Source organism: Triticum urartu, chromosome 2 (genome assembly GCF_003073215.2).
Source record: "Triticum urartu cultivar G1812 chromosome 2, Tu2.1, whole genome shotgun sequence".
NCBI lineage: Eukaryota > Viridiplantae > Streptophyta > Magnoliopsida > Poales > Poaceae > Triticum > Triticum urartu.
In genome coordinates, this window is record NC_053023.1 from 565,620,058 (window position 1) to 565,634,459 (window position 14,402).

The 14,402-nt window shown below is 44.9% G+C and overlaps 2 protein-coding genes across 3 annotated transcripts; one reads left to right on the plus strand and one right to left on the minus strand.

Annotated features, from left to right (window-relative positions):
- Positions 1 to 972: 972 nt before the first annotated feature.
- LOC125538805 (uncharacterized protein ycf20-like) lies at positions 973 to 3,008 on the minus strand. Of its 2 annotated transcripts, none has more exons than XM_048702092.1 (2): positions 2,723 to 3,008; positions 973 to 1,885 (listed from the first exon to the last, which is right to left on the minus strand). In XM_048702092.1, the coding sequence occupies exon 2, from the start codon at positions 1,851 to 1,853 to the stop codon at positions 1,386 to 1,388; it is 468 nt and encodes a 155-aa protein (XP_048558049.1). In that variant the 5' UTR covers positions 1,854 to 1,885; positions 2,723 to 3,008; the 3' UTR covers positions 973 to 1,385. The 2 variants fall into 2 exon arrangements, with proteins under 2 accessions (XP_048558049.1, XP_048558050.1); XM_048702093.1 differs by having other exon boundaries at positions 2,719 to 2,995.
- Positions 3,009 to 3,135: 127 nt separating this feature from the next.
- Positions 3,136 to 7,473, plus strand: LOC125538804 (pentatricopeptide repeat-containing protein At1g06710, mitochondrial-like). The gene is made up of 3 exons (XM_048702091.1): positions 3,136 to 6,126; positions 6,540 to 6,989; positions 7,087 to 7,473. Exons 1-2 carry the CDS (start codon positions 3,268 to 3,270, stop codon positions 6,579 to 6,581), a joined length of 2,901 nt encoding a protein of 966 aa, XP_048558048.1. The 5' UTR covers positions 3,136 to 3,267; the 3' UTR covers positions 6,582 to 6,989; positions 7,087 to 7,473.
- Positions 7,474 to 14,402: the final 6,929 nt, after the last annotated feature.

Genomic DNA, 14,402 nt, shown 5'->3' on the forward strand with positions numbered 1-14,402 from the left:
TTTCGCCCGGCTTTAGCTTTGGGGCAGGCAGGCCATGCAGATGCAGGGAACGAAGCTGTCAGCCTCCAAAAGTTGATGTGGCAAATGCGATGTGACTCGTGACGCCGACCCAATTTGGCACGGAGACCCGACGGCCGACGGGATCCAAAATCAACGTCGCGACGTTCTTCTCCCACAAAAGAAAACGGGATATCCGGACACCTCGCGTTGTCGCATTTCGCCCACAGTTTACCGCAACAAAATCATTTCGGGCGTGTCATTTCGCACTCGTGTAGCACGCTAGAAAAAGAGAGAGAATTGCACTTGCCCGGTTCCCCGCACGGCAGACGGGATTGGGACAAATTCTTCGTGGTAGCGGGCTGTGGGCTGTGAGCTGAGCGTGCGGTGGGCAGGCACAGGACATGGTGGGCTTTTACGCGGACCTGCCCATCACAAAGTAAGCTTCCCTCGTTTTTTTTCCTTCAGAAAGTAGGCTCGCTAATGGTAAACTTACATAGTAAAATACATTATTAGCCTAAAAAAGTAAAAAATATATATTGGAAAACCACGTTCACCTGCAACATGATGAACTAATTGCACAGTTTCGACTATGTAAGCTTTTTATATGAGAATATATTTGCTAGTCTGGCATCCACATCATTGTTTAACAAAAAAACTATCTCCTGAGCAGGCTCAGGTACGGCACTTCACTGCAGTTTGATCTTTGATGGCACATCTACAATTTGCGCGCCCAGTTGCTACCAAAGCAAATCTGCTACTCAAATATTCTCGACACCACCGAGGGTCAACTGTGCTAGTGCGCACCATTACAGTACTCTCAGATGTTGCGTCAAATATGCATTCTGGGAACAAGACAAGACAGCCGAGGTAACACACCTTGCTGCATCAAAACAAAAAGCTCGTGCTGGTACTTTGATCCACCACGCGAAAATTATCTGATAGTATTAAACATAAAATTTAGCTGCAAACGAAGATCAAAACAGCATGCCATCCGGTTGGTACTTTGGTCCAAGAAATTTATCTGAGAATATGAACAGAAACTACACATTGCCTGCACAAAGGGCTAAGCTACAGACTGCCTGCAAATCAAACTCTACCCTAGACTGGATAGCCACAAGTGCCACAGCTTGAATTGACTAATAAAATCAAATCAAAGCTCTACACACAATTAGGATAGCCAATAGTACGCATTGACACACACTGGACCTGGTATCGTAACACCACATTCTGTACCAGCAATGGGACAATCTTCACACAGAAATGCAAGACCGAGAAAGGCATGTATCCCTGTAACACATCATCACATGGTGTTGCGTTTTCTCACCATGTTTGCCCACTTACAGCGATGAAAATGCATGTGAAGCACCGGTAGGAGGCAACGTAAATCAGCTAGCAAGCTTGAAGGCATCAATGAAGAGGCCATATGTGAAACCCATCTTGAAATTGTTGAGGAGCGCGACGGCGAAGGTAACCTTAGGCCGGCTGTAGTAGAACTTTGTCACGTACTCGGTCAGGAGCACACACACAACTGCTGCTATAACATCGTTCACGCCCAAAGCACCGAACGACAGGGATATTGTCTGTGCAACATAAAAGCCACCCAGTAGCGCGATGCCGCCGAAAAGAGCTCTCCTGGACCCGCTTTTGAAATAGTTTCTTGACAGCTCTGGGATGATTCGGATTATGTCAATCAGCCTTCTACGACCATCATTTCCCTGCAGGGCACGGACCTTGAGAAACTTGTAGGAGGATTTCCGTGGGAAGTTCTTGTAGCTCGGTGAGAGTACCCTTGTTCCCGTATATAAACCATAGTTGGCAAGGCCAATGGCAATATAATTTGGCGCACACGCCATAAAGAAACACCGTCACCGCCTGAAGATTTTTTCTAAATAAAAACATAGACATGCAATTAGATATGCTGTTGTTGCCCCGATGACAAGAATTAGCAGGAAACTAGTATGATTAAGTCGAGAAAAGAAAAAAAGACCAAGCAGGGCAGGAGAGAAGGTTTCACACAAGTAGTGGTAGGGAAAAAAAGAACAATACCAGTGTCACCTACAGGCTATGACATATCTGAAGAAACCGAAGATGCAGTTTCTAGAGAAGAGAAACCAAAAGTCCAGGTAAAGACCATTTTAGCTAATCTTTTGCAAAGTATGGTAATTCAGAAATGCCGTATTTCCTTGGAGATCCTACTAGGAAGTATACCAAAGATTTCCAACAGCTGAAAATGCTAGACCAGAGTGATGCATTAGCTTGCTAGCAATTCCAGAGTACAAATCGCAGGGGAACACTTGCAATGGTTCACACTTCACAGGCATCAAGCATGTTAAAGTGGGTAAACTGTATCTTTCGACAATGGCGTATGGCACTGTTGGATCCATGTAACACTGCACTCCAGATGTGACTCAATTTCTAGCTATCTATGAAATATTTGTCTCAAGAAAATATGTTTACATACATTCTGCAGCCAGAAAGCAACCCCACAGCGATTTCGGCTGAAAAGCCTGATAATATCGGACAGCTAAGGCAGCGCACACTATCCCCAATTAACAGATCTGGCAAAAGGAACTACCATCACGCAACAAGAACTTCCGACTGACAAAACAATGAATTTGCTAACACTTGACTAAAGCCCGTTAATGCCATATGCCTAACAGTAAGCGCTACCAAATAACAAGGGGAAAACATGATTTGCCTCTGGGATAAAGTTCAAACTCACCTGTGCTCCCCAAATGGCACAGAAGATTCTGCAGTGGAATTGCGTCGAGCAGCTGGCGCGCGAACTACAACCACCCAGGAAATCAAGTGTTTCAGGGCAGGTGAGTCGACAATTCGCTCCCCAGATTTCACCTACAGAGGCGGACGGATTTAGCCAAGAAACGAAAGAGATCAGGAGGCAACGAATTGATGGAAAAAGGAAGAAGCGAGGCTGAGACTGAGACTGAGACTGAGAGAGGAAGGGGAGAGATGAGGGAGGTGTGGTGTGGCGGACTAGGCTATGCGGGCTGCGACTTTCTACGTCTGTGTGACCGGGGCCCCACCGTCAGAGCCATGAGCTACTAGATTGTATACACATTACAGTTACAGGAGCGTTTTCTTTTACCGAAATACCCTCCGCCACTAGGGTTTATCCCCTACCTCCGCCACCCCCAAAACCTCCATGGCCGGGGCGCCACCAAACCCCACCACCGCCGCCGCCTCTGCCTCCATTTCCACGGCCCATCCGCCGCCCCCCCCCCCCCCCCCCCCTGCCCCCGCCGACCCATGATAACCCGCCGTGCGGCGGCGGTAGCCCTACGCGCCTCCCTGCGCCGCGCCCGCTCCTCCCACGCCGCCGACACCGGCGACCTCCTGCCAGGCCTCGTCGACCGGCCCACGCCGCGCCCCGGGCCCCGCGTCTCCCTCCACGACTTCGCCTTTATCAGGGACCCTGCCCCCGCGCCCCCCGCCGCCGCCCTCCCGCCCCCGGAGGTCGTCCTGATCTCCAAGGCGGTGCGGGCCTACGGCGCCGACTTCGACGGCAAGGCCGAGCGGTTCCTGCGACGGTACCGCGAGTTCCTTACCGATTCCGTCGTGGTCGCGGTGCTCAGGGCGGTGCGCTCCCCGGAGCTCTGCGTCAGGTTCTTCCTCTGGGCCGAGCGCCAGGTGGGTTACAGCCACACTGGTGCCTGCTACGACGCGCTCGCCGAGGTCTTGGGGTTCGAAGACCGCGCCAGGACCGCCGAGAGGCTGCTTAGGGAGATTGGGGAGGATGATCGTGACGTGCTCGGCAGATTGCTCAATGTGCTGGTGCGGCGGTGTTGCCGCCAAGGCATGTGGGGCGAGGCGCTTGAGGAGCTTGGGAGGCTGAAGGACTTTGGGTACAGGCCGTCCGCGGTGACCTACAATGCACTCGTGCAGGTGCTTGCGAGCGCGGGGCAGGTGGAAATGGGGTTCCGAGTGCAGAAGGAGATGTCGGCATCAGGGTTCTGCATGGACAGGTCCACAGTCGGATCCTTTGCGCAGGCTCTGTGCAAGGAGGGACGTTGGGGCGATGCACTTGACATGATAGAGAGGGAGGATTTTAAGCTCGACACTGTGTTGTGCACCCAGATGATCAGTGGACTGATGGAGGCCTCCCTTTTCAATGAGGCCATGTCATTTCTTCACAGGATGCGGTGCAACTCGTATATCCCGAATGTGGTAACATATAGGACGCTGCTCTCAGGATTTCTGAAAAAGAAGCAGCTTGGCTGGTGCAAGAGAATCATTAACATGATGATGACAGAGGGTTGCAATCCAAATCCTTCATTGTTCAATTCACTTGTGCATACTTACTGCAATGCTGAGGATTATGCGTATGCATATAAACTGTTTAATAGGATGAATAACTGCGGTTGTCCTCCTGGTTATGTTGTATACAACATATTCATTGGAAGCATTTGTGGTCGAGAAGAATTGCCAAATCTTGAGTTGTTGGATTTGGCAGAGAAAGTCTACGAGGAGATGCTGGTTGCTAGCTGCGTTCTCAATAAGGTTAACACTGCCAATTTTGCTCGGTGCCTTTGTGGTGTGGGAAAATTTGAGAAGGCATTTCAGATAATGAAGGAGATGATGAGGAAAGGCTTTGTTCCTGATGCAAGCACGTACACTAAGGTGATTACTTTTCTGTGCCAGGCTAACAGGGTAGACAAGGCCTTCCTTTTATTTCAAGAGATGAAGAAGGTAGGTGTTAATCCGGATGTGTACACATACACAATTTTGATCGATAGCTTTTGTAAGGCTGGTCTCATTGAACAAGCCCAGGGCTGGTTTGATGAGATGAGAAGTGCTGGCTGCTCACCAAATGTAGTGACATATACTGCATTGCTTCATGCTTACCTGAAATCTAAGCAGCTCTGTCAGGCTAATATCATCTTCCACAGAATGGTTGATGATTCCTGCTATCCAAATGCCGTTACATATAGTGCACTAATTGACGGCCTCTGTAAGGCGGGCGAAATCCAAAAGGCTTGCGAAGTCTATGCCAAATTAATAGGGACTTCTGACAGTAAAGAATCTGATTTCTACTTTGAAGGCAAGGACACAGACACCATTTCTCCAAATGTTGTCACCTATGGTGCACTTGTAGATGGTTTGTGCAAAGCTCAAAAGGTGGCTGATGCTCATGAGTTGCTAGATGCTATGGTATCATCTGGCTGTGAGCCCAACCAGATTGTTTATGATGCTCTGATTGATGGTTTTTGCAAAGTTGGAGAAATTGATAGTGCTCAGAAGGTATTTCTGCGGATGACTAAGTGTGGTTACTTGCCTAGTGTGCATACATACACGTCCTTGATTGACCGGATGTTCAAGGATGGGAGACTTGATCTTGCAATGAAAGTTTTGTCTCAAATGCTAAAGGATTCATGTAATCCAAATGTCGTCACTTACACAGCTATGGTTGATGGGCTCTGTAAAACAGGTGAAACTGAAAAAGCCCTAAACCTGCTGTCATTGATGGAAAAGAAGGGATGCAGTCCAAATGTTGTAACTTACACTGCCCTAATACACGGACTAGGGAAAGCTGGTAAAGTTGATGCAGGTCTTAAGCTTTTTATGCAAATGAAGACAAAAGGATGTGCTCCCAACTATGTTACATACAGAATACTGATAAACCATTGTTGTGCTGCTGGTCTTTTGGACGATGCCCATTTACTGCTTGATGAGATGAAGCAGACCCACTGGCCAAAGTATCTGCAAGGATACCACAACACAGTTCAGGGTTTCAGCAAGAAGTTTCTTGCTTCTCTTGGTTTGTTGGAGGAGATGGAATCACATGACACAGCACCGATAGCTCTTGTTTATGGGATGCTCATTGATAGTTTCTCCAAGGCTGGTAGACTGGAGACAGCCTTGGAGTTGCACAAAGAGATGATGGAAGTCTTGTCATCCCTAAATATGGCCAGCACGGACATGCACACCTCATTAATCCAGGCACTTTGTTTATCATCTCAAGTTGAAGAAGCAATTGCATTATATAGTGAAATGACCAGGAAAGGCATTGTACCAGATTTAAGTGCCTTTGTTTGTCTTGTAAAGGGACTAATTGAAATGAATAAGTGGAATGAAGCTCTTCAGTTGTGTTATGGCATATGCCAGGAGGTCAGTCCACTTCTTGCATATACTGTTCGAACACATCTCTTTATCATCTGCTTTTATTTTGCTATGTAGATGAACTGTTGTCAGGCACATAATATCCGTCAGCAGTAATGCTCCACTTAGATAGCTTTCCTGGTAAATATAGCATGTCTGTTTATGGAGCATATTTGGCACAATTATTCTGCTAATTTTAGTTCACCCTCAAATTGTGTATTCAAACTGAAGAGCACCTGTAATATACCTTAAACAGCCTCTACAGTTTGGTTTCATATTGCATTTCCCACTTGAAGTGGACAGGAGCTACCTTCTGATTTCATGTTAGATACCAAAGTTACTTTCGGGAGGAGTTTTATCCAATGCTTAGTTTGTTGCATAGTTTAGTCCTTTATGACTACTAATATTTTATATTGGACCAGGGTGTGAACTGGCAGGGTAACAAATTCTGTGATGGAGGGTAGAGCTGTGGTACCTTACTGTACATTTTAACTCCAAATTTCTCCCCTAAGAAGTCGCATCTCTACGTCTCATGCTTTGCTCTAAGATGTGGTGTGATCCAGTCACCCTGAGACAGAAATGTGCAACTCATGGATGACTGAAGAAAAACAGCAACCAGGACTTGGAGTAGCACTGCACTACAAAGAGATAAGATTGATTCTTAAGCTACATGTATGGGTGCTGCTTCTGCTGATGATCATGATGATTGAAGAAAATCTTCAGTACACTGCATGCAGTCAAATTGCACTCACGTAAGCACAACCTTTTGAAGAGTCAGCAGAACTTTATTTGTCAATAGTGGCAGTTAATTTAGGTCGTTACCTGCTTAACTGTGACATCACACGATGCAAATTCCATCCCATTTTGATGAGGTAATTTATTAGGGCATTATCTCATCTTTGTTTTAAACTGCCATTTACCAAAGTAACTTCTGACCCTTTTAACCTTTTTTGTTTTTGCATAATTTAGGGATGGTTGGTTCATCTTCAGATGGACAAAGAAATTTCACTGGCTATCAAGATTAGTCTTTGTATATAAGATGGTGATGGTTACAGAAGTCTTGCTGGTGGTGAAGATAGCATGAAAGTTCCATAACCCTTCTTTATTCATCATTTCAGTGATATACCATATGAAACAATACAATTGCTTTGATATGATTTACTTGAGTATCCTTCTAGCTCCTTCATGTTCTGCTTTAGTGGTATAGCAACAGAGATGCTCTGTGATCGCATGAACAAAATCAAATATCTTTCACCCTTTTGTTACCGGGCAATTTTTAGTGTGTATTGCTTTGATGTTTTGATATGACTTAAATGTGAATACACAGTGGCTTCCATCATAGTGGAACATTTCATCTGTTTCTGTTTCGACATCAAAATATCTGACATCTGTTTTGCTCTGGCATTTTGTGACATTTCAGTCCTTGCTGATCTCAGCTTGTTTCTGACATTTAGTTCTGTTTCATTTGTTTTCGTATGAAGAAAGTATTCTTCAATGAGTTTTTATTGAGATTTCTGCACTACCAATATCTAGCCTTATTATTTTCATATGAAATAGTATACTTGCAACCAATTGTGTTGAGGACTCTGGGAACTTGGCATGTTTATAACTGGGCTGCTATGGTACCCTGATGTGATGAAGATATTACAGTTAGATTGGAGGCATATTCTATGTCAGGAAGCAGCATCATTGTGTTGACGGCTCAAAATTTGCCAAGCTGCATGGTTTCTTTGAATTTTTAGACATCAAATGTCAAGTACTTCTATAAATTAATGACTCAAGCAATATGTTTGTATCTCTGCACATCTATAAGAATATATCTTATACCTTTTCTAGATGCAGCTACCATATCCGAAGCACTAGTTACTTTGTACTGTGTTTGCGTTAGTATTTGGAAGTGTTGTGTGCTTGTATGGCTTCTATTGAATATTGAATCGAACGAATTTGTGGTGCATATATCTTCATAGTCCAACTTCACATACATGGTATGTCATTGTGATTTCTGATATATATGTTCACAGAAAAGCATAGGAGGATGTGCTATAGTACTTTTTATTGGAAAGAGGATACCTTGCTTCTGCAGAACTTCTAACATTTATACTTTAAATTGCAGGGGAACATACTAAAAAAATCGATGGCTCTTCAATGCATTGTGTAGTCAGGGTGCCACTTTTGTGACTGAATGTGGAATCGGTAAATCACATGAATTTTTTATTATGCATTCCTTATTGTTTCTCTTGGTAGTTGCATCATTTAAGTGTTAAGGCTGCATGTAATCTCCAATTAGCATCATATCTCTCTCCATGCCATAAAGAATCTTTGCTCGAGTCATGCCACTCAATGGAAATGAAAATTTTAAAAGAAAGCAATTATTTGCCATGGAATATACCTTGCCATGCCTGCAGAGGAGTACTCTTAACGAATTATATGGGGAGCATTTTTGTGAAAAGTAAAGGTGAATTATAGCTAGTAGGTATTGCATCATCTATTCACATAGCTAGATGTTTTTATCAACTTTTGAGGGTTCTGAAGCAGACTGATGTTCATGACCATTATAGTAAGGGTAATCCGCTAAATAGTTTAGTGGGCCATGATGATGGCATGCTACTTAGTTGTTGGTTGTGATATACTACATCCACCTAGATCCCAGATTTTCACATTTCATGCAAAATGATCAGTACAAGTCCAGATGAGGTGTTCTTTTTTTTTAACTGAAAAAGTATATATTTGCTGTTCGTGGGGTAACGATTGTTCTCCTTGAACTCAGCCTTAGGTTTCTGAAGGATGCTAGAATGTAGAAGTGATGGCTAGTACTATGAGGACGTTAGTGGATTTCATGAACGCATTACTGGGAACTTTGGCAAGTGAGTCTATGCTATTATGCCTATAATCTCGAGCAAGAGGCTGGACCGGTCAAAGTGTAGCATGGAGAATTTTGAGCCCCCATTACACAAGAATGTCGGCATTCTCTGAGCATATATTTGTGACCGTCATCTTTGGTACAAATGCTGCAATATTATTGTGCCTTTTAACTGTCGCTTTACTCTGGCAAAGGAAGACAAACTGAAGAAAAATCCGTCAAAGGCGATATTTTTCAGAACTGAATCATATCATCCGGGTGTTTGGAAAAACAAGATTTTGTGCAAATATTGCACAACCTGTTGGCGCAGGAATAAATTCCGCTAAACGTTTCACAGCAAATTCATTTGTTTAATCTAGGATTTGATTCGACATGGTACATCCCTTCTCCTGTCTTCGCTGGGACCCAAGGACGCCGCAATTTTTTGACAAATGCGATCGTTTTGCTGACGCTCTCACAACTCACATGTCCAGATCCATCACTTGCTAAATGTACCGGCCGCAAAATGATGTCAGCGGAACAAAAGACAGTCAACTATGATCGAATGCAGCCGACAACTCCTAGAGTTGCAGAAAGTACATTCCACAAATCTTAAGCATCGCTGTTAGAAATGTTCTTCTCAAACAATGGCTGATTTCTGTTGGAGAAACTGTCATGGTTTTAACATCAGTTTGGTCAAGCAAAGTATCCAAGGGAAAGCATGCATACATGGAGATTTAAATTGATAGCAGGAAATCCTTGCACCACGAAATGGCTGCGCTGAAGCTTTAGGGCAAGATCAACCTAATTTTTTTTTTAATTTAGAAGCACCAACCTAAAATTTATTTTAGCCTTCTAAAATAAAATTTAGGTTGGTCTTGTAGAATAATCTGGGGAGAGGACAACTTATTTTCATAGTCAGCCATAAATCCCGAAAGAATTGACCCTTAGATGAGTCCGAGATCCTCTTCATCGTCAGTGCCCATCCATGGTGTGGACATCGGTAATGTTGCACATCTAACTAAAGTAGGAGACATTTGTAATGCCGCACATTCCTATTTGAATCACCATCTATTTTTCATGAGAATTGTTTTATTCTTGATAAAAGACAATGTATTAATATCAAGATGATACCAATTATATCCTATCTCTGCATAACACAATATTGAAACTTAGTCAAGGCATGGTGTACACAACAAACAAAACTAATGAGAAGGAAAAACAAAAGAAAAGCGACGCGCCCAACTATCCACCATCGTTGACCCCGCATGAAATACGAGAAAGGTTCTTTGAAAGTAACACCTCTAGAACGGAAAAGACGCTCATAGTCCCGTCGTCGCAAGATCCAACTACTCACGTCATGTGGTTTCACCCCCGGAGAGCAAACAATGCCTTCAACAAGGACATGGCGTGTAAGCACTGCCCCATGCTAGGTGCAACCATCGATGATCAAACCCCGCCACTTGCTGACGTGATATTTTCTCGTCAATACCCATCTAGGATAGTTTACGTGACAAAGATCCGGGTGGTGCACACAAAGACAATTTACCCAGGTTTAGGTCCTCACAGAGGTAATACCCTCCTTCCTACTTGTCTACCTTGATGATCGAGCCTCGTATGAGAACTAGGGTATGCGTTTACAGGGGGTCGGTCGCAAGACTATCTAGGGGCTGAAGTCTCAAATGTCAGCTAGAATCAGGTGTGATGGAGGGAGGAGGGGTCCCTGCCTGGCCTTATATAGGTGAACAAGGTAGGTTACAAGTCCCGAGTCGGCCAAGGAGTTATCATAAGCTACATTTGGTTTCCTAGTCTGGGGGACATGATCGGTTAATATATGCTGTATACAGATGGTTTCCTAGCCTAATACGGAGAGGAGTCTACGTCTTGTCCCCCAAGGTGGTGATGCGCTTCGGATTGTCGGCGGACGTTGAGTTGCAGGCTTGGGCCACCCTACTGTCATTGGGCCTCTTTTGTCCTCCGTAGCTATACCCGAGGGTCATGGCACCATCAGAAGCCTCCTAGCTCTTCAAGGTCTTGGTTGTTGATCCTTTTTTTTGTCCAAATGGTTCCGAGATGATGACCAGACTGCTTGATTTCCTCCGATCGACATACCTATGATGAGATCAAAAGTAACTGAAATAAGATTCTTAGAAATCCTTGGGATCTGAAAGACCCTCAACCTGATAGGCAGAGTTATGTATCATCTGTTGCCTAGTTGGCAGACTAATTCTGGTGATATGTGATCTTAGTCTGTCTGGTAGAAGTTGGCGTGTTGCGGTCTGTTGGGCATGTCATCAATCTAGACAAAGTTTTTCATGAAATATCTAGGGCTAGCTTGATTTTTTCAGCCAGGGCTCGCTAGAGGGATATTTTGAGAATCTTCTATCTGATCCAGAACGAGTTTCATTGCTTTCTTTGATCAAAACCACTGAATAGAGCATTATGATAGCTCAAGTGTGAGTATAGTTAGATCATGGTGATGTCTGATCTTACTCTGCTATGCAACACTCAACTTAGGGTCGTCAGCTTAGCCTGACATGTATTCAAACATGATCTCCTTGAAGTATTTAACATAGGAAACCAGACCGAATTGTTAGCTAGAGCCTGCATGTGGGGTACTTAGTGAATTTTTTGTCCAAACCAGAGCAAACTTAGTATGCCTCTAAATAATCAAAGCATCTCGTCTCTTGATCACGTTCTTACATAGAAGTTAGTAATTTTAGTTTCCTCTTAAGATGTTCTACAAGATCGCTACATAGCCCTTTGGTGGAATATCCACCGTTGAAATTTGCTAGACACTACTGAAATCAGGATCTTTGCCGTCAACCAGCTCTTTACCGGCTGCTAGCTGACGGCAAAGAAGGTCTTTGCCCTCATATTCATAAAAGCTGACGGCAAAGAAAGAACTGACGACAAAGACCATGTTTGTCGTCAGCCAGTTATTTGCCGTCTGCTAGCTGACAGCATAGATGCTTTGCCGTCCGCTAGCAGACGGCAAAGAGGAAGGGTGACCCACTAACGAGAACCACCTAACGGCCTCTTTCTTTGCCGTCTGCTAGCGGATGGAAAAGTTTCTTTGCTGTTCGCGAGTAGACGACAAAGAGAATAGCCAACCTAACGACCGTTTCCCCCGGCCCCACCCCACTAGCTACGCTCTTTGCCGTCTGCTAGCATACGTCAAAGAAATTAAACCTAACTAAAAAACGGTCGCCCCGTGCCCCACCCCTCTCTCTCTCCCTTACCTCACCCGCGCTGCCCCCGTGCCCCGGCGCCGACCCCCACCATCTCCGCTGCCCCCGACCACCACCACCGACGCCCTCGACCACCACCGCCCCGCGCCCCCAACGCCCCCGACCCCCCGTTGCCTCGGCGCCCCGGCGCTCAGGCCGCCCGCCGCCGCCCGGTGCTCCGCTCCGCGCCCCCGACCGCCCGCCGCCTCGGCGCCCCACTGCTCAGGCCGCCCGCCACCGCTCCACCCCCTGGTGAGGCTTCTTTTTCCTTTTTTCTGTCTTTTTTGTTGCTGTTTTTTGATTTACGCTAATTAGTTAGTTAGTTATATTTAGTTATTTTTTAGGTTAATTAGTTACTTGTTTTACCCAACTGTACATAGGTTAATTAGTTAGTTGTTTTTAGGTTAATTACTTAGTTAGTTTCTTTAGGTTACTTACTTAGTTAGATATAAGCCCAAGAACAAGAAAAGAAAAGAAAGAAAGAAGACCTAAAAGGACTAGGAGGAGAAAACATAGAAAAAAGAAGATGAAGAAAAAAGAAAACAGAAAAAGAAGAAAAGAAGAACTAAAGTCTACTGTCTATCCACTATTCATGTTAGTACTCCTACTACTATTAGTACATTGTTTGGTTTTGATGCCCACTTTCTTTGCCCCTAAAATGTTGAGCTTGTTTTGACTTAGCGTATTCAACAACTTGACGCACTTTATGAGTAGATGGTGATGCTGGCATGCACATTGATGAGACATGTATTTGCTGTTAGTTGGGTCACTCTTCTTAAGTTTTCACTGGTCAGGCTGTCAATTTGCTTATGGAATGTGGGTGTTCAGGCGGACTTGTTGTTAGTTGGATCATGCTTCCTTTGGTTTAATTGGTCAGCCTGTCAATTTGTTTTTTGCCATGCTGATTAGGTCTCTGTTTGGCTCTGTTTCGTCACGATGATATGGACAATGCTATTTTTAGTCTATATAATGGTTACACAGGAAGTTGGTCTCCTTCTTTACAAATTTTAGATGAATGGACAATACTCTTCGGTTTATTCAACCAAGAAGCAATTTCCCACAATGAAAACAAAAAAGAGGCAAGTGAAAATTAAAGCAGTGGCAAAGAGAAAACAGAGGAACACCAGCCAGCCTGCCAAGCAAAGTAGCAAGCCATGCTTTTAGGTTAATAGATTTTAGTTGATTTTAGGTTAATAGATTTTAGTTGGTTTTAGGTTAGTAGATTTTAGTTGATTTTAGGTTAGCAGATTTTAGGTTAGTAGATTTTAGTTGATTTAGGTTGATTAGTTGAAGAAGAAAAAGAAGACGAGAGGAAGAAGAAAAATAAGGAAAATGAAGAAGAAAAAGAAGACAAGAGGAAGAAGGAAAAGAAGGAAGAAGAAGAAAAATAAGTAGAAGTGGAGATGAAAAAAATAAGTAGAAGTAGAAGATGAAAAAAAGAAGTAGGAAAAGTAGAAAAAGAGGGTCGCTGAGGGAAAAGAGGGTCGCCGAGTGGTCGAGGGCTCGATGATCAAGGGGAAAAGGAGTCGAGGGTCTAGGGGTCGAGGATCGAGGGGAAAAGGAGTCGAGGGTCTAGGGGTCGAGGATCGAGGTGTCGAGGGGTCGATGGGAAAAGGGGTCGAGGGGTCGAGGACCTAGAAAGGAGTCGAGCGTCTAGGGGTCAAGGATCGAGGTGTCGAGGGGTCGAGGGGAAAAGGGGAAAATGAGTCGAGGGGTCGAGGGTCGCCGCCCCGACCCCCTGACCCCGACACCCCGAACCCGACACGACACCGCGACCCCGCCTCGACACCCCGACACCGCGACCCCGACACAGCACCCCAACCCCGACACGACACCCCCGACCCCGACACACTTAAATATTTTATTATGTTCATGATGACGATACACACTTAAATACTTTATTATGTTTATGTTGTACTAATTTCTTTTACTCTTTGTCATTGCAGCTGTTGAAAGATGGTGAGCGCGTGTCGAGAGCGCTTCGAGCCTCCTTCCTCGGGGCGTGCTCACCTTTGGAAAGCGCTGGTAGACAGCATGACGACACCGGCGGGTACTTCTTCTTTGGGCGGGAGAGGTCGGGGGAAGCCCAAGAGGGCTGCTAGAGGTGGACGTGGCGGCGGGAGAGGTAGGAAGGCTGTTGCGCCTTCCTCGCCACCACCCCCAGCTGAAAGTGCGTTATATCGACTAGAGGGGGGGTGAATAGGCGATTTTTATGA